The sequence below is a fragment of the Carassius gibelio genome, chromosome A14 (assembly GCF_023724105.1).
Source record: "Carassius gibelio isolate Cgi1373 ecotype wild population from Czech Republic chromosome A14, carGib1.2-hapl.c, whole genome shotgun sequence".
In the NCBI taxonomy this organism is placed as follows: Eukaryota; Metazoa; Chordata; class Actinopteri; order Cypriniformes; family Cyprinidae; genus Carassius; species Carassius gibelio.
This window is the reverse complement of record NC_068384.1, coordinates 5215362-5239189: the sequence shown is the minus strand read 5'-3', so window position 1 is coordinate 5239189 and position 23828 is coordinate 5215362. Positions and strand designations below refer to the sequence as shown.

At 36.9% G+C, this 23828-nt stretch overlaps 1 protein-coding gene across 5 annotated transcripts in view; it reads left to right on the top strand.

The window, feature by feature from the left end:
* LOC128027314 (kelch-like protein 4) overlaps positions 1-23828 on the top strand; it is a 35545-nt gene that overhangs the window by 3034 nt on the left and 8683 nt on the right. Inside the window, exons 1-9 of one of the 5 annotated variants that reach the window (XM_052614837.1) lie at positions 7348-7488; positions 10097-10234; positions 12496-12663; positions 13811-13947; positions 14164-14360; positions 19275-19487; positions 19634-19820; positions 19959-20183; positions 22844-23006. In XM_052614837.1, coding sequence (XP_052470797.1) covers positions 10182-10234; positions 12496-12663; positions 13811-13947; positions 14164-14360; positions 19275-19487; positions 19634-19820; positions 19959-20183; positions 22844-23006 — 1343 coding nt within the window. In that variant the 5' untranslated portion in view covers positions 7348-7488; positions 10097-10181. Of the gene's footprint in view, positions 1-80; positions 752-7338; positions 7489-10096; positions 10235-12495; positions 12664-13810; positions 13948-14163; positions 14361-19274; positions 19488-19633; positions 19821-19958; positions 20184-22843; positions 23007-23828 lie in introns of those variants that run through there. The other 4 variants (XM_052614836.1, XM_052614838.1, XM_052614839.1 and 1 more) reach the window with 4 other exon arrangements.

The window sequence follows — 23828 nt, the reverse complement described above, 5'->3', positions numbered from 1 at the left end:
TTTGCTGCTGGAATCCGAGCAGGTTGCTGTATGCATTCCTAATTTCCTGTGTGGTGTGTGTGTGTGTGTCGTATGTGCAGAGAGACACAGAACGACAAAGGGAAGGGAGGAGGGTGGTACAGGCAGAGGATATCATGTGTGCACTATAACTAAGGAAAAGGAGCAGAGAGAGTTGGAGAAGAGGGGGAAATAAGACACAAGGCAGAAGCTGCAGACACCGTCCCTTTATTGGCCAGAACCGGCAACAGAGACAAAAGAGGTAAAGCATCCGAAGCCTCGTTACTCCTCGGATTCCATGTGCCACTGGCAACTCATTGAGGGTGAATAGGATGTCTGTGTCTGGAAAAAAGGAGTTTGACGTGAAGCAGATCCTCAGGCTCCGCTGGCGCTGGTTCAGCCACAGCACTCAGACCTCCGCTGGGAATGGGGGCTACATCCAACAGGAAGGTTTCGACCACCGGGGAACACCGGTCCGGCTGAAGAGTCACTCCCGGGACAGAGGAGGATTCCGCAAGAGCAACAGCCCTGTGCACAGCATTCTGGCACCGAACCCTGGACCCACGCCTGTTTATGTCAGGGCAGGCGATCAATCATGGCACCAGCAAAACATCATCCAGCACCTCCAAGCTAGCGAGGAGCAGCTTCCCAAGAGCAACTCACCTTGCAGTGCCAGGAAAGAGGATGCGAAGAGCAGCCATGAGGATGTGAAGAGCAATCCGGAGGAACCCTGTGAGGAGGAAGCCATAGACAGGTAAAAAAAACTCAGTGCAGAAATAGAACTGTGTAACCGGATGTGTGAAGAGTCAGCTAAGTTTTGTCTGTAGGAATGAAAGACTTGCAGTTTTTAGATGAAAATCCTATTTTTGTCCTTCATGCGGTAATGAAAACAGACAGTACTGTGCCGAGAGATGATGGGTGTTATTTTGGGACAGAGTGGATTTACGTTAAGCCCTAGGGAGCGTCAGGATTGAGTGCAAGTACAGTATTTAACTGTCACTTTATTCTGGCTCATTACGCCAGTGAAATTTGCCTTTAAAGAAATGACAGTTTGCTTTACTTTCATTCGATGTGTTGCCAGGACTCAGGGCCTCCGCTGACATGTTGGTTTGGTCTTCGGAGAATATCATTTTTCAGTCAACTCCATCATTGCAGCTGCCACCGCTGCTCACCTGGGAATAGTTCATTCACATGACACGCGGGTTGTAGAAGCACAGCTCTGAAATACCTACTGATAAATTATTCATCAAGCAGACATCTCACAAAATACAGAGGAAAACAGAAGCGTCTGGATATAGCCGGTAGTATAACACATTCTGGAAGCTGTGAGGTGGTTTTCATAACCTGAAGCAGGAATATTTCATGTTAATGCATGCATCCTCTGACTTGTAAATGCTAAAAAGAGGATACCATTACACCAAAGACCATTGGCACAAGGGCTATAAATTTGGGAAGGGCAATAGGTTGAATTATCTTTAGTGGGGATGGTATTTACACATCAGTGCAGTTCGAGAGAAAGAGAACATTTAATTTTCTTGCTCCGATCGATCAAAATTTATTAGATTATAAAGCCCTACTTCCACAGATGCTTTCAATACACATCTTAAGTGCTGGAAGTTAAGGAGAGAAAGATCTTGTTATTTTTATGTTTTTGCACCGAGTGGCTCTGTGTAGCATAATGTCAATGTAAGGCAGGAAGAAAACATCTTCTCAGATAAAGAAATGGTGAGACTGACCCACACTAAAAGATTATGTCATGAGAGATACTGTATAAACAAAAAAAAATAAAAATAAATATATATATATATATACCCTGCCCACGTTCTACAACTGATTAACAGTTTTGTCTTTAACGCATATTTATAAAGCCCTATACATAAGCACAAGACTATGAATGTTTGTATGAATGTAAGCACAAGACTATGAATGTTTGTGAAATAATAATAACTGTATTATTTGTAGGCAGAATTTCTAGTGAATTTATTAACGCTTGGTTAATAATAATATATTTGCCGAGTGTGCCAAGTGATTCAAATATGTAATTAAATTAATTGCATGACATGCTGATTAATTAATCACATATATTTGTACAAGCTGAAAAAAAGAAACCTAATGGTAATTTAAATGCATAACATTATGTATTTTCGACATGTTTTAATATCTTATTGTATTGCATTTCCAATATTTTTATTTAACAATTCATGTTTACATAGACTGTTAGTCTAACACTGTTATGTCCTGTTTTTCCCCTTTATTTGCAGTACACAGATTTGTAATTATTATTTTTTTTTTGCAAGTAAACATATCCTGCGTTGATGGCTCTTTATTTATTCATTCTTGCTTGTTCTGGTGAGGAGCATTGCCTGTAGTCACATCTGGGGCTGGACAGACCACTGACTAGCAACACATGACTTAAATACAAATACGCTGACTTAAATACATTACATTGTATTATATTAACATAGTTAGCCATGTGCTTGTGGCACCCATTGAAACTCTGCTATATCTCCTGCTATAGACACATCTCTCATGGTTGTTTATTAGTCTATTAATATTTTAGTGCATGTGTGGTGTTGCTTTTTAGCCTTTTATCTTTCAACATGATTTAAATAGAATCAATTCCGGTCAAAGACAATAAATAGATCAGGTAAATCTGGCAACAATATTCCTTATAAAACCATCTTCATGTCAGTCTTAACTGCGTTGGTTATATTCGCAAGACATGAACTCTCAAACAACAAGTTTTGAACCTTTAAAAGCTTATATTAATTACATTGCTGGTCTGAAAGCATTCTTAGTGTTAATAGCCTTGTTCACTGATTGATATGGTCTTGTGAACTTAACTACCATGACTTCATTCTTCATCTACCATGGAAAATTGCTATTTTCAGGCTGAAATGACATTAGCTCCAACATTAAAACAAATTGCTAATTTTCTTTTATGCACTAGAAAATCATTCTTAACCACTGAAAATTAACTGCTGTATTTTTGAGTTGTGTGTTGTGCTATGAATATTTAATCAGAGAATTAGATAGAAACAAAAGAGGTTTGATCCCTTGAGACTCTCCTATCATGTGCTTTATATGATCATACCTCAGAGCCTCTAGATGTACAATTATACATCTGCTGTTACATTTGTTTGTTATTCTGTGTTTTTCTTCCCGGTCCTTTTATCACTTTTCATTTAGTATGCGTAAATAAAGCATAAATTTGCCTTACAGGCTCAATGTAATGTAAATGAGGCCTTTAGACTAGGGTTTTTGTTGTGCATCTCTGTGTGTGAGTTAATAGTGCGATCAGACCAGGTTCCTCAATGCATATTTTTACCCAAAGGGCAAAAAATAACTATTCATTGGTTTATGCGTTTTATTGCCTTGAATGACATTGATCAGTAAAGGAAAGCTAACTGAAGAGGAGGTGGTAATGCATTAGAGTGCAATTATAAAGCAGAAAAAGCAAATATAAAATGAGCTGAATATAAATAATAGTACTCACAGCATTGTTTTGAAAATGCATAATCAGAAGGCTTGTCCTCTGCACTTATGGGTGAACTATTTGGGACTTAACATATTCATCTATCAACACAATCATTCAAACACAAATTGTTATCATAGCATAACAGTCCAGCTTGCAATATTTGCCGATCCCATTTCCCCCTCCATTTACTGTCCTCTCTAAACCAGCATGGCCACTTAAAATAATGAAAAAGCTTAGAAAGAGTCTGTATTGACATGCAATTTCTCAAGACAAAATTCATTTCTTCAAATAAAGCACATTACTAGGAAAAGTGCCAAACATGTCATGTTTAATAGTGTATGCTATGTAACATGTAAGCTATCTGATATAATACTCATAGATTTCATTATCAGTAAAACGTCAAACCGGTGCAATGTCAAAATCTTGTGAGGCAGTCAAATTATGAATAAAATATTTTAGGGAAGAAATTAATCTGGATTCAGCCTGGGAGCTGAATGAGAATTATTATAATTAATGAAAACTGCTGAATACTAGGTTCAAAATGTTTCTGTCGATCTTCTGTAACATCGAGGCTTCAGACCTGCTCAACATAAATAATTCAAAGGGATTGATGAAATATGTTTTTTAAGGGTTATTTTTCAAACAGAAAGCGAGATGAAGAGGCATATAATATATGCTGAAATTAGAGAGGTCATGGTGATTTTGTAATGATGAACTGACCCAGTAAGAGCATGTAGGTGGATGGCACGCTGATATACCAAGCAGAAATTAGTGAAAATAACATCAAAACTGGAGATATTAAGAAATATTAAGAAAAACTCATAATGATCATAATGATTTAGTGTATATAGAAGTCTTAAAAGAAAAAATCATATGCATTTCTGTATTAACCTGGACTACATATCATTTGAAAAATTTTAAGATATCAAAAGCCTTATGTCTTATCAGAAAAATACATTCTGAAAAAAATATATTCTGTGCATTGCTAGCTGAGCAAAAAAAAAAAGACCATCCTTTTCATTTGATGAAGCGCTATCTTTAAGAGCAATCTTGGCCCTGACCCTTTAATAAGGAAACAGCAGAGACTGGAGTCAGCAGCCGTTACGTTGAATAATATCTCAATTTCCTTTCAATTGCCTTGGAAAATAATGACACCATCTTGTCCTAGGATGAGAGCTTCATTTCAGGGAGAGATTTATAGTGTCTTCATAAAGCATTGACAGGTTAAGAGACATTGTCCAGTTACGGAAATGGAAATGTATGAGAGGGAGAAAAATATGCAAGAAACGAGTTCACTGTTGAATGTGCTGTGCATGAAATAATTACACAGAAATCCTAGTCAGTTTGAAGTATTAAAATCACTGATGTTTAAAGATATGGAGCAAATATCTGCTGAATGCCATTTCTAGCAAACATTGGATTCAAACTGGCATTTCAAAAGATTGCCTTACAGTCTTTATAAATTATGATTTTGTTTTAAAGCCTGTGGCTTACTGATTAATCACTGAATTAAGTTTTTATGTGTTCAAAAGAAAGCATTAAACACACACACACACACACACACACACACACACACGCACACAAACACAAAACAGAAAATTGAGAAAATGTCTTCTTTTCAAAGGGTGCCTGCATGTTAACACAGCTAATGCATTAATCTGAGTATAGTTCAAGACGGCAACGGACAGTTATACAGTTGGGAAGAAATCTTATTAGATTTTATAACATTTACATGAATATCATGAATAAACAAAACTGTTTGTTTTACAGTTTATCTATAGTCTATACAGTATAATGTCTGAACTGCTATAATGCATATACAATGTATTTGTATATATTTGTGTACTGTATACATTTAAAAAGTAAGACTCACATTCTTATTTCTGCAGTAGAATATTGTTTGTCTTTCGAAATGCAGCTATTAGCATAATTATTGATAATTCAGGATTTGTTGTCATTTGAGATCAATACATTTAAGCCAGGCAATAAATTATCCTAACACTGCTGAGTGTTCCGCATTCAATCAAATTATAATTCAGCTTCTCAACATGTCTATTAGCCTCAGCATAATTGGTAGACATTCATAATTTGCATCTGCTGGGAATAGGATATTAAAAAATGCACACTTAGCAAACATCTGGCTTCATTTTTCTTACTGAATATGATGGGGGAAACAGATTCATTTTACAACACAACTGATTCACGCATGGTGTCTATTTTAATTGCAGCTTTTCCTTTGAGGTTAAGAATACAGCACTGAAGCGTACTGGAATTTAGACAGGTTCTGCACAGTTTTTATATGCCTTGCAGATAGTCGGCAATTGTGATGAGACACTGCACACTGAAGGGCAGCATAGTCTGAAGATAAAGAAAAGAGTGCAATACTTATGATAATAAGAAGTGGTCTGACCTGGAGGTTCTATTGCACTCTGAAAAAAAAAAAAATGCTTTCATCTATGCACCTGTTCAGCTTCTGAAAAACTGTGCATGGTTACATTTACAAACATCCATTGTAACTTTATCTTTGTTCTGAAGAAGCTAAAATGGTCTTGCATGGTAGATAGAAAAGAGAAAAAACCCTGAAAGCAAAAAATGTACCAACAATTAGGCCTACTGCGTTTTTGGGAACAGTACCCTACAAGGAGCAAAGTAAAATGTCTTTAATGCAATTCACCATGTTTTAACTACAACATGGAGAAGGTAATAACACTGAATATTAAGACGTATTGATACACCAGGCAATTGTGCTTCAACTGTTTCCGCAAGAGATATGTTTATATTCAATACAATCTAATTAAAGGCTCTGAAGATGTATGATCTGTATTGCTGCTCATAATGTTTTTGTTGTCATCTCATTAATAATACATTCACAGAAGTTGTTCACAGAATGTGGATTATTAAAAGCCAATTTCAGGCAATTAACCTTTATCTTAAAATGCAATGCATCATCAGTTGACACTGTTTTGATACTAAATGGGTGTGGGAATATTAATGCCTATTAAAGCTCAGTCAACATGTAGAATCAACATGTAAAAAAAAAACACCTGCTTTTGGCATTACCCGCTTCTTTAAATGTATAAAGCCACAGTCTAAAGAAAAGTCCAGTCAGTAAATCAATCGATACATCCTTGCTCACTTCAGCATACAATATAGGCATTAACTTTGGGGAAGGAACCAGCCACACCTCTGATCTATTCAGTCTGGGGTGAAAGAATGCTGACAGGAGTAGACTTTTTGACAAGTGGAGTTCATAAACACTAGGTAGGGACGTTGAGGCAATACATTATTTGATTGCTAGCAGCAGCAGTCATTTTATGTGTTCACAGTCACAAAGGGCTAAAACTGTTCAATAGGCCTAAACTATAGCTTTTCTTGTTGAAAAGTTTTGGATGGCTAACAGCAACAAATGTGGATAGGGTCATTACAACAAAATTATAAGAAGCCTATACAATCTGGCTGCAACCCTGTGATGTTTCTGTCAGTGTTTTATGTATAACTTAGGAAAGTCAGGGAAGCTGATCATTATAGCAAAAAAAAAGCCCATCAGGTAACACTTTCATGGATTTATTTTGCAATGGCCGTCATGACTGTACATCATGCCAGATGAGCATTTCTATTTATTACATTTTATACATTTATCCTCACTGTATGGACCAGTGTGAAAGAACATTTCTTAGAATTAGTGGGTGCAAGTAAAACAAAATGAAGTTTTGTCACAGTTCAGCAAAGTTAAATATTTCACTTTAAATACAAAGTCTGTCAGTATCGCAACACAACACTGCAGTTAATGGTGCTGTTGTTAACTGGGGAAGATAATTGATACGCTTACCCACTGGGATGCAAAATATGTTACTTTTATTGAGATCGTGTTTTACCGAGCCCCACTTGACGCGCATGCGCGTGCCGCCGCCAACGCACCTGCGTTGAGGTTTGCGAAGTTAAACGGAGATTCGCTGTCAGGATGAGCTTTTATGCAAAATGAAAATACTCGCGTCAATTTCAAACATTTACAGGTAAGTGTACAACCATAAGATGTAAACTTAGAGGTTAAACACGCATCTAAAAGGAGGGCCAGTCGCATGGTTTATGATTCAGTTCAAAGCGCTTAATATAAAGCACATCTCATGTTTAAGGCAACGTGGATCGTGCACCGTTTCAGCAGCAGCTCGCTCTCAAAAATTAAAAACCCTACCCAGAGAAACATTATTTGTTTGTTTATTTTTAATTCAGTAAATTTATTTTCCTTTTATTCCAATTCAAATTCCAAGTGTAAAATCCCTTAAAAATATATTTAAGGCAATATTTTATTTTTATACCCATACTTTATATTTATGCCCATTTTGACAAATGATTCAAGCAACACTTTCTGAATGCTGGTGGCTGGATATTTATCTCTCATACAAACATGCGGTTTGATTGTTGGAAACGAGCAACTGAGCAGAAAGAAAATAGACCCTTCAGCACAAATCCTGGGGCTTACATGAATAAAGATCCATCTTAAAAATGAGGTTGAGGCCCCACTGTAGTCAGTAGACTTCAGGACAGTGGGTGAAAATTCTGGAGGAAGGAAGCCCAAGTTAAGCTTCCTGGGCAATAAAGATGATTTCTGCTCATGGCTTTGAGTGAGCAGAGATAGCTGTAATCCTGTTTTAGAAGTGAGGTTCATCCATCTTCACTTAGTTTATTATTATGGAATTATCTGTTAGACACGCAAGGCATATTATTAGGATTTTACATTCAGCTATGAACTGAATAATTATAGATACGCCAGGTGCTTTAATAGAAAGTCAAGGCATTTAAGGTCAGAAAATAAAGTGCCTTGCGGACATTGGCCTAGGATTTTTGAGCATACTATTTTGTCTCAGCATCTGGATGGTGCTGTTTATGGTTGTAGCATTTTAAATATAGACAATAATTAGATTAGACTCAACAGCAGATTTGTTTACTTGAACAATGGACATGTTCAATGACATTTTGGAGAAAGGCAAGCAAAGTTGACAAAAACCCTACAGACACACATAACTGGATCAGTTATTCTGGTTTAAGCGGGGAAGCACTGTTGTGCAGTTTCAACATAATGTGTGCACTTTGCATCACTGAATAACAAAGCATGCTCCAGGAATCGAGAAAGCGGCATTGACATGCTGTTCTATGAGGAATAAGACCCTGCCAAATAAAATCGCTTAGGGCTGCTTCAGTATGTTTGCAAGCTAGCAGCTATTTCTTGAAAGGTCAACCAAATACATGCGCAGAACGCATGTGAGCAATGATGCTGATACATATTTTATTATAATATCCTTGAAAAATCCTTTATACCTGCTTTAGCAGTTCCTATTCATATTTGATTGATAACTGCACCACTGAAATTGAGAAAACCTGAATATAAATGTTTTAATGCTGATCTTGTTGATTGTATTGAAACACATAACATACAGAGCTAGTGCACTTTTATCAAATAGCAATTTTAAATCAAAAAATATTTGAAGCTGATGTACTGATAATGATAAGTATCTGTTTTGGAGAGAAATGATGCAAAAAGTCAGGCTCTTGAAATAGCGTTTGAAGAGCCTGTTGGCAGTCTCTTGTCAAGAAATGCTCAGGTAACTGCAACAACTGCCCACTTGTTATTGATCTGGGTGAATAGAGTGATACAGCTCAAGTTCAACAACTGCTCAGATGCTGTACTGATATGGAGATATGATGGCTTATGTAATGCACCAGATAACAGAATAAATAGATTTCTATAAAAGTCCTCTGAGTATGAAATATTTCACACAGCAGTTTCAATGTTGAGCTGTTTATTCTTCTTGTTCATAGTGCATAATGTTACAAAGATTTATTTAGCCAAATGTAGTACTCAAACCTGTGTATTAACAACAACAAATAAAATAGATAAAAGGAAATAGATAAACATATCAAAACAACTAATAATAGAACTTCATAAATTTATTGCAGCAATGTGATTTTACGATTAACACATAGATATGTAGGAAACCCTTGTTATGTATTATTCAGGGGTTACATTTTTTTTTTAGTTGCTTTACATCATGTTTCAGGTACACAGTGGCTCATAAAGACCCTTTATATAAAAAGCCAATTTCACAGGTAGAAAGAAAACATTTTCAGTAAATTTACAACCTTTCAGAAAGTGTTACAGAAGCAATTTGGTTCTCTGATAGTGGAAGACATAAAAGTCCTCTCAGCATTCCTTTGAGCAAAAGTAATGTATCTAGGTTTTACAGCACCTCTTATGTTGGCTTATTTCTTATTCAGTACACCCAGCTCCGTGCCAAAATGTAGTTATAATGTCAGTGAGATAAATTACCAATCTATTTACATAAAAAACAACCTTATAATGACCAGGAGGAGTCTGGGACTGGTAGCCGTTGCTGTCCACACAATCGAAACACATTTTTATTCATGTCTAAATGTCTTGCAGCTGCAAATGTGTCCCTTTTATTTCACCAAAACAAGTCGGCATAATGTAAATTTAATGTCGTCTTCAACCGTTGTTTGTCTTGTGCATCATCAGTCACTAGATTTAAAACAAATAACCAAAGCACCACATAGAGGCAAAAATGAAATATTTAATCTGAATATTTGCAAATGTTTTTTTTTCAGTGGTGTGTTCAACCATTCAGCTTTTCACTTCACAAGACATTAACTGATGGACTGAAGTGGTGTGGATTCCTTGGGGACTATTGTGATGGTTTTATCAGCTGTTTGGACTCTCATCCTGACGGCACCTATTCACTGCATGTATGAGCAAGTGTTGTAATGCTACATTTCTCCAAATCTGTTTTGACGAATCAGACTACATCTTGGATGCCCTAAGGGGGGGAATACATTTACTGAAAATTGTCATTTTTGGGTGAGCTGTTCTTTAAGCAGACTGGATGCCCTATATGTAAAATAGCAGGCTATTTGATATGATATGTCATCCAAACCCGAGTTTGGCTTTGCATATGGCAACCCCAGAACAATTTTAAGTGTTAAGAAGTCAACCCCCCTCCGCTTGTAACTATAAGTGCTATCACCAACCTCTGCCAGCTGACCAGAGAGATAAAGATAATGTATTCTGTATGAGAGTCACCTTGCTCATCTAGTCAATTCACGTCAAGCCAGCTCCATCATATTAAATGCGCCAACTGACTACTTATCATATGTATTCTGCTGTAAAGAGAGAGAGTAGAAGAATGTACTTGGGAATTAATGTGATTTATATGGCAGTATGCTTAAAAAAACTAGCTCATATGATGGAACATATCTGCCTTTAAAGTCAAGGACACAAGGGAAAAATTCTGCTTTATGTGTCTCCCTAAGGACAGAGCCACAGTGAGCACTGAGGATTTACTCAGTAATTAAAACTTTTACGAGATCATAGCGTTTTATCAGGTGCCAAATATTCATTCTCAACTTTATGGTTTTGCATCTATTTTTAAAAGATGAAGAGGACAATAGGACGTGCAGATATTAAAAATATCATAATGGTCATGCTTTCTTTTTGTTATGCAAATCTTTGTTGATGGCAGTTAATATAACCAGTAATTCAAAGCAAACCATAATTACAGAGTTATTTTTTTTTTACACGCCCTTCTCTATGGCATATATTACAGACAAGTAATGAAAATGCACAGCTCTACTGTAGGTCCCTGCGGCAGTTAGACTTCTTAAACAGTGTTGTGGACGGGTTAAATGTCAGCCATGGATTTGTTCCGTGAAGGACAGCAAAATAAAGGGTTTAGATTGTTTGCTGCGAGTCAGAGGGATTATTCAGATGCAGCACAATGGCTTGTAATCTAGCGGTCTGCAGGGAGAGCAGCTCAGAATTTACATTATCAAGGCTCTATGAAGAGACCAGATCCCCACAAAGTCCTGTGCTTCCAAAAGAATAAATAAAGAAATAAAGAAAAACAGCGAAGTTTGTGCAAATGGTAATCTGCCCCATTGGAAAACTCTGGCTTTCAATCCACTTATTTATGGAGTTTAGCTCTAATGGTTTCAATTTTAGCTCTAAACAAGTGTGAAAGAAGACATACACAGAATAACTAATGTCCATTTGGGAGATGAAAAAAGGTTTTTATTACTTCTGCACAATATATGCATCAGACAACATGGTGACAGTTTTTGGCAGAGCTTGTTTTTGTGGGTGCAAACTCCTTAAATTGGATCAAGCCATCATACAGTATAAAACTGTGAAAGTAACCGTGATAGAGCAGATTTTACTGTACTTTTTGCATCACTATCATTGTTTACAAAGGCTATAAATGTGTTATTTTCATTATGACATAAACAGCATTCATGTTACTAAGTCGTTTTCCTAAAATTGGCAGAGGAAACTAATGTAAAATAGCACAAAATTATTCATGCTATATTTATTATGTTTGCTCAAGCAACCGCTTTTCTGAATAATATTACAAATTTATATTAGAAAGCCTTGCCTGTTTAATCTGTCATGGGTGAAACAACTAAAGCGCCGCTATAGGAGACAGTAAAATGACTCATTAACTCTGTATGTCCAAATAATAAAAACCTTTGCAATAAACATATTTCAGGAATAGGTACACAAATGATTTAAGGACAGTTCACCAAAAATTTAAATTCTCTCATTATTTCCTCACTTTCATCAATTTCCAACTGTAAGCTATTCTTTCTCGTGCTGAAAACAAATGTTTTAAGAGAGTCCAATGCATCACTCATTGTGGACCAAAGTAAGGAGTTCATACAGGTTTGGAATGATATGAGGCAATTCAATTACATAATAGATTTTAGGTGACCTATCTCTATTAGATTTAGAATAATGTTGTATAAACACCACAGTTTGAAACACACATGTCTGTGACCTGACGAGTTAATTGAGGGAAAAATAAAAGATAAAGTCACAGGTGGACACAGCAGCTTGTGCAGATGTTAGTTAAGTTCCCCCATCACCCACAGAGATCAAATAGTCATATCAAACTGACAGAAGCGCACATCGCTCGGTCCCAGCTCAACTCCGCTCTTCCTCTTCTATCCCACAGGTTGGCTTTGAGCAGTTTCTCTAGGATGAGCTCCAACTGCTCCGATGAGTTTTTCCAGGCCACGAACCATGCGGAACAGACCTTTCGAAAGATGGAGACCTATCTTCAGCACAAGCAGCTGTGTGATGTACTTTTGATAGCTGGAGACCACAAGATCCCTGCACACAGGTGAGTCTCCACTGAATCGATCATCTTATTTTCAAATGTCCTACTTATATTATGCAAAACAGACAGATCAACAGGGCAGAAGGGAACGTGCTTAAAATGCAGTCCAGTACTTCTCCAGAAATCAATTTAAAAGAGACATTTATCATTCTTAGACAAAATCAAACTATTAGACATGTACTTAAAACTAAATGCTAGTATTAAAGCTTATATATGACAACAATAAATATGGACTGGAGCTTAAAGTCTTGCTTATGATTCATGTGCTATAGTCTTTTGAAGTCATGAAAAGTCTTCGGAAGTTATGTCTTAGGTTTTGTGTGAGAAACAAAAATGAAAAATGTGTCATTCTTCAAAACACAAACAAAACCTCATCAGTTCTAACAAATCAAGCAATGGTTGAGCTTCCATATTTAATGTGCTCTATTGGTCAGTCTAATTAAATCTGTTAATCAGATACATTGTGTCTTTTTGTATTTTTTTATATTATGAAAGTTTTTGTTGAGTGGAGTTTCACTGTATAGTTAAAGAGAATGAATGATTTTTGGTCATTACTGTATCTCACACAATAGTACGGCTTCAGAAAACTAGAAATATAGCACACAAGGACCATGTTCATTTGAAGTTTTGAAGTTTGAAAGATCAAGGCCAATTCATTGAAATTTCATGAAATACAGTGGTGAGCACATTGTTCAAAAATCTAAAAAAGTATTTGGGTTTGGAGCAACAAAAATTGCAGAATTTTCAGTTTGTGTGTACTGTTTCTTTAAGGAAAGATATGCAGATGGCAGATTCAAGAAGTGTCAAAACTGTGCTGCACGCTGCATTTCAAACTACGGAGTGTGTTGAACTTTCCTTAAGGACTCTAAAAGAGTGTTTATTTAAAGAAATCTCTCGGCCGCCGAGCGTTTTGATGCTATTCTGTTGGAAAATTCTCTGTAGCCAAATCTCTGTTGCGTGTCCCAGTTTGACACTGAGCTCAATCAACATCATCCCAGAGCTGCATGAAACAACCTGGTGAAAATAGCTGCGCTGAGATAAGTCTTTTTGTAGGGAGGAATTTTCTACGAAGACTGCTCTCGAGAACTTGTTTGAGCTGATCTTGAAGTATGCAGTAGCATATATAAACTATTTGCACAATTATTTGCAGACTTGTCCTGAGCGCAGTTTCAGACTACTTTGCTGCCATGTTCACCAATGACGTCAGGGAGGCAAAACAAGAGGAAATTAAAATGGAGGGTGTAGATCCTGAGGCGTTGCGAGCACTGGTTCATTTTGCATATACTGGTGAGTATCTGCATTCAGCTTGAGGAATATTTAAATGTGCTGTTCATAGCAGAAGTGTCACATCCACAAATAAGCTTTTGGTCAATGCCAGTGGGCAAAACATTAATTTACAAACCCCAAACCTACACTTTAAACAAAATGGTTAAACATACCTTTTTGTTCCTGGAATGATTTTGAAGTTTCTTGCGTATTTTGCTCTTTTCTCCAAATGTTCAGGAGTCCTGGAGCTAAAAGAGGACACAATTGAAAGTCTGTTAGCTGCTGCTTGTCTCCTCCAGCTCTCACAAGTTATTCAGGTCTGCTGTAACTTTCTGATGAAACAACTGCACCCTTCCAACTGCCTGGGGATCCGTTCGTTTGCTGACGCTCAGGGATGCATGGATCTTTTGAACGTGGCTCACAACTACACTGTGGTAGGACCTGGCATACAAAGTAGCTTATTATAAATTATCCAAACACAGTGTTAACATTTGTCCTGACTGCAAGTTGCTGACCTTTCATGGTAATTTGCACTGTAGTAATTCTGGAATTACAATTAAAAGATGCCTGTATACTGCAATCTCATGGGAGTTGAATGATCATGATGTAGCAGCTTGGCGTTGTAGAATCCTAATGATAATCTGTGTCTGCATTACAGTAATCTCTTGTATATTTACAGATTAACTATTGTAATGTCTACAGTACTACACTGGCAATGTTCCCAGCATGCAATCTGTCCTGAACAAATTATGCGCTGGCATTGTTTTAATATTTGCTTTGTTTATATTGCTGTTGCTATTGTTGTTTTGACTAATTTCGTAACACTCGGAGGCATTTAAAATGATGCTTGTTTATTGTCAGTCTCACTGGGTTTTAGTATGTCGTTATCTAATATTAAAGGTTTACAGAGATAACAGCTAGACTGGGAATAATCATAGTATGAGATCATCACTTGTGATACAAAACCCAATAATGCTGACAATAAAGAAGCAGCATTTTTAGCAAAATGGTAAACATCCTCTTACCTTAATTGTAGGAAGATGTATTGTAATGAACTGTTGCATTTGTAATATATAATATTTCCACATACTTCAATATAATGTAGATGGCAATTATAATTTACCTAGCTTATACCTACCTATATATATATATATATATATATATATATATATATATATATATATATATATATATATATATATATATATATATATATATATACACACACATATACATGCATGTAATTTAGTCTGTAACTGTGAGTAAATTACAGACTGAAATATATATGACTTCAGAGTATTTAGCATGTATTTCATGAGACATAAGGACTGCTTTTAGAAACCTTTTTGACTTTTTTCAAGGATGACTACTGCTTTTTTCATTTACCTTCATTGATGGATATCAGCATAACAATTCTTCATATTATCTTTTGTGTTCTATCAACTATTGTAAATTTATAATTGTTTTAAACAATATTAGATTAGTAAAGAATGACAGAACATTCATTTTGTAGTGAACTATCATAAAAAACTAACACAATCAACTGTTCCCCCTGCATATTAAAAAAGCAGAAGATACTAGGGATGCACGATATTGGATTTTGGCCGATATTCGATATGCCGATATTTTCTAAATAATTTTGGCCGATGCCGATACCGATATCGATATATATACAAATATATACTGATATATTTACAAATATATACTGATATATTTAAACTTTAATTTTACTGAAGAGAAATCCATGTATCTCTTCTGTACTGATTCTACCATAAATTTATTATTTTACAAATGTAGACAGACATTCACATCTGAAAAACAGGTCAATTATTTCACTTGGAGAATATCGGTTTGGCTCATCGGCAGAAATATTCATATCGGCCGATACCGATAATGGTCATTTTAAGCTTTTATCAGCCGATACCGATGTTGTGCCGATATTATCGTGCATCCCTAGAAGATACCACAAGTTTTAAAGCCTAGTCTGACAAAGAACTCTAGGCATAAAATGACTTGATGTGACATTTTGTATCTCAGCATGTGGTCAGCTTAAAAGGTTGCGCAGAGCTCTTTGATGTGTGAGAAATATAGCAAGAGAAGCATTGGTTAAATAATGGCAAAACATTAAGTATTCTCAGGAGCCCAAGGATCCACAGAACACATTTGCTTGATGGGCATTTCTCTGCCAAGTGCGGAAACAACTTAGGAAGATAGCCGTTATCTCCTGAAGGACATCTGCACAGGCTGTTTACAAAGGGCTTTCCAGAGCAGAGAGGTTGATCTAATCACAGGACACAAGCAGGAAAATTTCCTGTTCGGTCGCTTCGGTAATGGACGCAGAGTTAACAGAGCTTCCTGCTTCACTCATCGTGGTGTTCTGATTAAAACGTATATTTTGATGAACTTGCTTTTCCTCCTTTCTGTCTCACCCTACATTAGTTTTTCTTCTTTCGTGAGACGCGTCAGACTTAGTTAAAGGTATCAATGGCCTGTAGTGTGCTAGAAGTCATGTTTCTGAATGTTCTGTCATTCAGAAACATGGCTTTTTTTCATACCACTGCTATGCTGATGACACTCAACTCTACCTCTCATTCCATCCTGATGATCCGACGGTAGCTACTCGCATCTCAGCTTGTCTAACAGACATTTCTTCCTGGATGATGGACCATCACCTTCAACTCAACCTTGCCATGACAGAACTGCTTGTGATTCCAGCAAACCCATCGTTTCATCACAATTTCACCATCAAGTTAGGAACATCAACCATAACTCCTTCAGAAACAGCTAGAAGTCTTGGAGTTATGATTGATGATCAGCTGACTTTCTCAGACCACATTGCTAAAACTGTCCGATCCTGCAGATTTGCTTTATTCAACATCAAGAAGATCAAGCCCTTTCTTTGGGAACATGCTGCACAACTCCTTGTTCAAGCTCTTGTTCTGTCCAGGCTGGACTATTGCAATGCTCTCTTGGCAGGTCTTCCAGCCAATTCTATCAAACCTTTACAATTAATTCAGAACGCGGCAGCAAGATAAATTTTTTAATGAGCCAAAAAGAATACACGTCACACCTCTGTTTATCAATTTGCACTGGCTTCCAATAGCTACTCGCATAAATTTCAAGGCATTGATGTTTGCCTATTAAACTACCACTGGCTCTGCACCCATTAACCTAAATCTATTACTTCAGACTTATGTGCCCTCTAGAAGCTTGCGTTCTGCAAGTGAACGTCACTTGATTGCGCCATCCCAAAGAAGCACAAAGTCACATTTACGGACTTTTAAATTAAATGTTCCCTTCTGGTGGAACGACCTCCCCAACTCAATCCGAGTCCTTAGCCATCTTCAAGAATCGGCTTAAAACACATCTCTTCCATCTTTATTTGACCCTCTAACTTTAACACTCACTATTCTAATTCTATTCTTTAAAAAATCTAACTACCTTTCTAATCTTTTTGTATTCTATTTTCTTTTCATTTATTATGCAATTATGTGTGTGTGTATGTATGTCCCATGCTACGTGTACTGTGTTAACCTAACTGAGACTTGTTATAGCACTTATATATCATTGCTCTTTTTGTTGTTTTTGATTGCTTCCACTGTCCTCATTTGTAAGTCACTTTGGATAAAAGTGTCTGCTAAATGAATAAATGTAAATGTAGAAGTCTAGGTATTTTCTTTTGAAATTAAAAGTCAGATGAGGCAATGCTTCTATAAATGTCTGACAACACAAACACTGCTCTAGGTCATAGTACTGTACTTCTCATGAATACATTAGGTTTGGCACAGCCCATTAAATCCTCCCTTACAATCTAACACATTTAGATCTTATAGAGCTGTGTTCATCTCACACTAATATTGCTGCAGGACCTTTAACTTGCTGTTCGGTTTAATGCCATCCCCTAAAATATATGCCCAAGAAAGGCTTCTAAATTAATGCTTGCAGTAAAACAGAATTAATGTATCCAATTAACTGCCAGGGTGCTTGTGACTGTAATTGCGAATAATGAATCTATATCAATATCACCAGAAGAAGTAGAGTTTAATTCTATATTGATGAGGGCTGAAAATCAATGCATGGTACTCATTTAATTATGTGTGTCTGAGCTAAGCCCAGAGAGCCCATGCACGGCTTTAGCAAAGATGCTGCTGTTTAGATCTGATTAATGATCAATAGGATGTTTACTGCCCTTATTTGCAACAGAGTCAATGGGAATTACTTCTGATGCACAAAGGAAAACTCTAGAAGTGCCATAAGTAATGAACAAACTTGTTAGAGAGATTTCCAGCATGTTCTTCACATGCTACCTTGCAGTTGAACCTTGCAAAACGCTTTTATCAGAGAGCAACTTCAGATGTCCTTGTGGATGCATCAGAGCAGATCATTATATTGCACTGAGATGAATGGAGAACAAGACCTATTTTTCTTTTCTTTGATTTTTTCTTGTAGTGTTACTGTGTCTATTATCACCATTAGTTGTTTCTGCAACAACCAAATTGCTTCATTAGACACAACAAGAATAAATTTATACATTTACAATAATAAAATATAACAATATATATATATATATATATATATATATATATATATATATATATATATATTTGGCTTTTTACATTAATTTTAGGACTTGGAAATGAAAATGTTGTCAATAACTTACCCCACATGTCTTTACAAACCCGTAAAAGCTTTGTTCATCTTCGAAACAAAATGTAAGATATTTTGGATGAAAACTGGGAGGCTTGTGACTGTCCCATTGACTGCCAAGTAAATAACACTGTTAAGGTCCAGAAAAGTATGAAAGACATCATCAGAATAGTCCATCTTCCATCAGAGGTCCAACCGTAATGTTATGAAGTGACAAGAACACTTTTTATATGGCAATAAAACAAAAATAACGTCTTTATACAACAATTTGTCTCCCCTGTGTCACTCCACATCAGTGTAGTACCATTTCGGAGAGTATCCACTGAACGCAAGAAGCTTACACTCTTTTGTGTCAACAGCGATACAGGGATAAGTTTCCTACGTGTGTTTATGCTTTGATTTGAACTAAAACAGCGCATTCGTGCAGTGCAGCTGACACAGAAGAGCGTAAGCTGCTTGCATTCAGCGGATATTCTCCAAAATGGCGATACGGTTACAAAAAGATGGGAAAAAAATAAAAATATAAAAAGTATTCTCGTCACGTCATAACGTTACATTTGAGCTTTTACGGGTTTGGAACGACATGGGGGTGAGTGATTAATTGACAATTTTCATTTTGGGGTGGAGTATTCTTTAATGTCTCATTACATTTCAACACACAAATTTATAAAATAACTAAACAAAATTGCTTAATATTTCAGGAAAACTTTCTAGAGGTCATTCAGAATCAGGAGTTCCTCTTGCTGCCCACAACGGAAATTGTCAAGCTTTTGGCCAGCGATGACATCAACGTTCCAGATGAAGAAACGATTTTCCAAGCCCTGATGATGTGGGTTCGCTATGATGTGCAGCACCGACAACGGGATCTGGGAGTGTTGCTGGCATATATTCGACTTCCCCTTTTACCACCACAGGTTTGCCAATAGCATTCATATGAGACTCTTGGTCATTTAATTATAATTTAATGTAGATTTAAAAAAAAAAAAAAACTCTCTGCTGACCTCATATATAATCCTTCTTCTGTTGATGTTAATGCACTATTTAATTTAATTTTATTTAGCTTCTTGCTGATCTGGAAAACAATAAGATGTTTTCAGAAGACCTGGAATGCCAGAAGCTCCTGATGGAAGCCATGAAGTACCATCTTTTGCCAGAACGCCGTCCCATGCTACAGAGCCCAAGAACCAAACCACGGAAATCCACTGTTGGATCGCTCTATGCTGTTGGAGGCATGGACGCCTCTAAAGGTTTTTTTCCCCCAATAGTTTTCTTATAGCGATACCTCTTACTGTCATAATAATTGAAACTTTATACAATAGAATAGCTATTAGCAGCATACAACTCTTTAACTAACAATAAAGTCTTGAACTTTTGTCTACTTTTAGGGTCTACGACGATAGAGAAATATGACCTTCGCACAAACCGATGGATCCAAGTTGGCATCATGAATGGGCGAAGACTTCAGTTCGGGGTTTCAGTGATTGATAACAAACTCTACGTGGTTGGAGGAAGGGATGGACTCAAGACCTCTAACATGGTGGAGTGCTACAACCCAATCACTAAAGTGTGGTCCACCATGCCACCAATGTCAACGCACAGACATGGATTAGGTGAGTTTTATGAATGGTTCAGATGTTTGTGTAATCTCATTGCACAACATATATAAATAATTAATATAATGTAATGTTTAGTAATTAAATTAGCTTCTTTCTTTCATGTGACAAATGTGACAAACACTGATCTACAGCATTAAACAACACCAGACCTCGATGTATTTAAAAGTCTTACCAGTTAAATTACATAGATTAATAGATCAGTAATTTATAAACATTCAAATATGAATACATTCAAAATGATCTTGATTTAAACATTCATGATGTCTACATTTCATATATTCTGAATGTTTTAACTAATAATTTGGTAATCATTAGGTTTTTAATTTAATTAAAGACATTATAAAGAGGTCAAAAACATGACTTTTCTAAAAAGAATTGCCCTACCTCATATTTGTATTGGCAGTGTGTATGCTGTAATTTATAAGGATTTGCTCATTAATATTAAAGAAGCCATGTTCACCTAGAAGACAGAACATTTCTAATCAACTGGTGAAGATGAAAAATTATTCTATTATACAGTAAGGGCATGGTTCGTTAATTAATATTTATTAATTTTTGTCTAATTGGCTTTACTTTCTAGGTAACCAAGCCATGTCTGCCCGACTAATAATAACGCACAATACAATATTAGTTTCATTGATATTAACAGATGATGTGTTTTTGTTCAACAATAGCTAGACGGAGAAGAATGGAACAAATCAGAGACGTCTCTGCAGGCGTTTTGAAATATTTTGACTCTTGACACTCTTAGAAACGGTTCATGGCGCAAGACGCTGAAAAGCAGATTAGACGCCCCTGCAGATTACAGCCTGAAGAAATTTAAGAATGCGTCATGTCAACTGTCTCAGTTTATCAAAAGCAGTCAGTCACAGTGTGAAACTTAATTTGTGTGTAAAGTGTGGTGCATTAGGGAGAGATTTTTTACTTTGTGGATTACTTAAAAGCTGATTTAAATTTATTTATTTATTTATTTATTCTGGTCCAGTTTTCGAAGACAAAACTAGTATGAGGAGTGGATTAGTAAAGGAAGAAGATGAATAATAAAACTTGATAGTGAAGTTACATTTCACAGCAAAACACATTTTAGGGTGCTTTCACACCTGCCTCATTTAGTTCGGTTGAATTGTACCAGAGTTTGTTTCCCCCTTTGGTGTGGTTCGATTGGGCAGGTGAGAAAGCAGCAATCGCACTCGGGTGCGCACCAAAAGTGGACCAAACAAGCGTACCGAGACCTGCTTGAAGAGGTGGTCTCGGTACGTTTTCAAACTAACTCTGTTGAGGTTCGTTTGTGGTGAGAATGTGATCCGACCTCGAACAGACCCAACTGCGAAAAGTACTGATCATTTTTGGACTGAACCAGCTGCCGTAGTCAGCTGCGTTGTGCATTAGGGGATAAGGGAAGTGTTTGTTGACAGTTTGAACTTAAGCATGGCAGCTCGTGGACAAACTTGGAGTAGTTAGGAGGTGCGGAGCCTCGTAGAAATTTGGTCAGAAGTTAGGAGCGATTCCCGCTCGCCGTTTGCAGTGCATTAGAACATTGTTTTCAAGCTGCATCCGCACTTCATTACAGAAATGTATTTTTTTGCATATTGTGGTTTATACAAACAATGTAATAGATTATGGCCAGGGACAAAACCAGCCCGCACAGTCGTCTTCGTGTTGTTTGCTGGCTTTTCCTCTTATGTTGGAATTTTCCCGCACGTAAATTCTGACCAATCGAAAAGCAGTTTAGGAAATACGTCATGGCCAATGAGTGATGTAGATGTTGTCATGTGACTGCATTTTGGTTCGTTTCAACTGGTACGGACAAGAGTGATCAGTGTGGTGTGAAAAGCAACCAAAAAAGCTGAAAAATGTTTGCCCTTGGTTCGGACCAAATGAACCGAACTAGAGATGTGAAAGCACCCTTAAATGAAGTCATTCTTTTGTATCTTGAGTAGTTTTTACCAAAACGTGATCTATTAGATTCAAAGGTTTGTTTGTTTGTCAGAAAACTATCTCAAATATCCAAATTTTTATACAAAGCCCAAATACCAAAAATATTACTATAATTCGGTCAAAACGCCACCATACAAAGTCTGGTTTAGTGACTTGATGCTTTTATTAAAATCTGGGCTGCACACAAAAATGTATATAAAAAATATGGCAGGCAATTTAAACTCAGAGGAGAAAATGCACTGTACAATAATCCCATAAAACTGACACTCAAAGGTTGCTCATTGAGGCCTATAAAGTGCACTGCAATATCATAACCAAAATGTCAGTCAAGAGACAATTTATATATCAGGACCCCAAAAGCGGCAGCCAGAGATTTATAACAGAAACACGAGAGACCTTTGCTGTAAAGAGAGCAGCGAGATGCACCATGAATACTTAATGCTTACCACAGCGTCTTAGGGCTTTGGTCCTTCGGGTCGCACCAGAAGAATGTCTTTAGCTACTGATAACTGCTTAAAAAGGAAAAGCTCTTGATAGTCATTGAAATTAACTTCCGTGGGATTACCATTAAAATGTTGACATTTGCCAGTTTCTCTACATCACAAAGACAAAGACAGACACTTGCTAGTGAACTTAGTGCTTGTCTGATGTATGGCGTGCACCACCAAGGGCTGAGCCCAGTCTTATTTGTTCTATTTATTTATTTGTTTCGAAAGGAATTGCTGTGCTGGAGGGGCCTATGTATGCTGTGGGAGGCCATGACGGATGGAGCTATTTGAACACAGTAGAAAGGTGGGACCCCCAGGCGAGGCAGTGGAATTATGTGGCCAGTATGTCCACACCACGCAGCACAGTCGGGGTCACTGCTCTCAATGGAAAGTAAGGAATTCATTTTGTCTTATTTTCTTTTGTAGCATTTTTGAGTTACGATACAGTTTTAAAACATTTATATTTATGTATTTAGTAGACGCCGTTATCCGAATCAGTGTACAAAAGAGGCACAATGCAATTCGACAGAGTGCACTGTGGAAAAATCGCTCCAAACCCTTTCCTCATTTAGTATGCACATAACTATGAATATGCAAATGAGTCCTTACCTCCACCCAATCCAACCAGAACAAAAAATACAGGGAAAACTGCTGTTCTTTACAAAATACCTGAAAAATCTAGAATTCAATACATCCTATTGTGAAAATCAGGTTTTCAAAGAAACTGCAGTATATTACATCTGTTGTATTGCAGTATGTAAAGATCTCAAATTTCTATTCAGTTAAAAAAAAAAAAAAAAGACTTCTCTATCAACAGCAGTTTGTGCAGTGTGCTGTGGCTGATTGACTTTCCTCCATGGATCGTCCTCATGATGAGGTCTGAATTAGGTACTGGATCCATTATACAGCGTAACCCTGTACAGCCAGATGGGAGTTAATAGGCTCTGAGACCAAAGACCCTCTGGAGTCTTTTACATGAAGTCACTTGAGTGGCAGGCGAGCTGCTGTTAGCTCTGTCCACGAACACGGAGGCTGGGTCTGAATCTAGCTGAACATTGACTGATGACTCATGGGGCATTTCTGTATCAAGGTCAAAAACAAACCCTTCACGATACCTCTAGAGGCAGGCCACTGTCCTACTTCTCAAAGTGATTAAGATACCTATGATACAGACCGATCAATTAATCTAGGATGTTTTCATGCCCTATAAAGC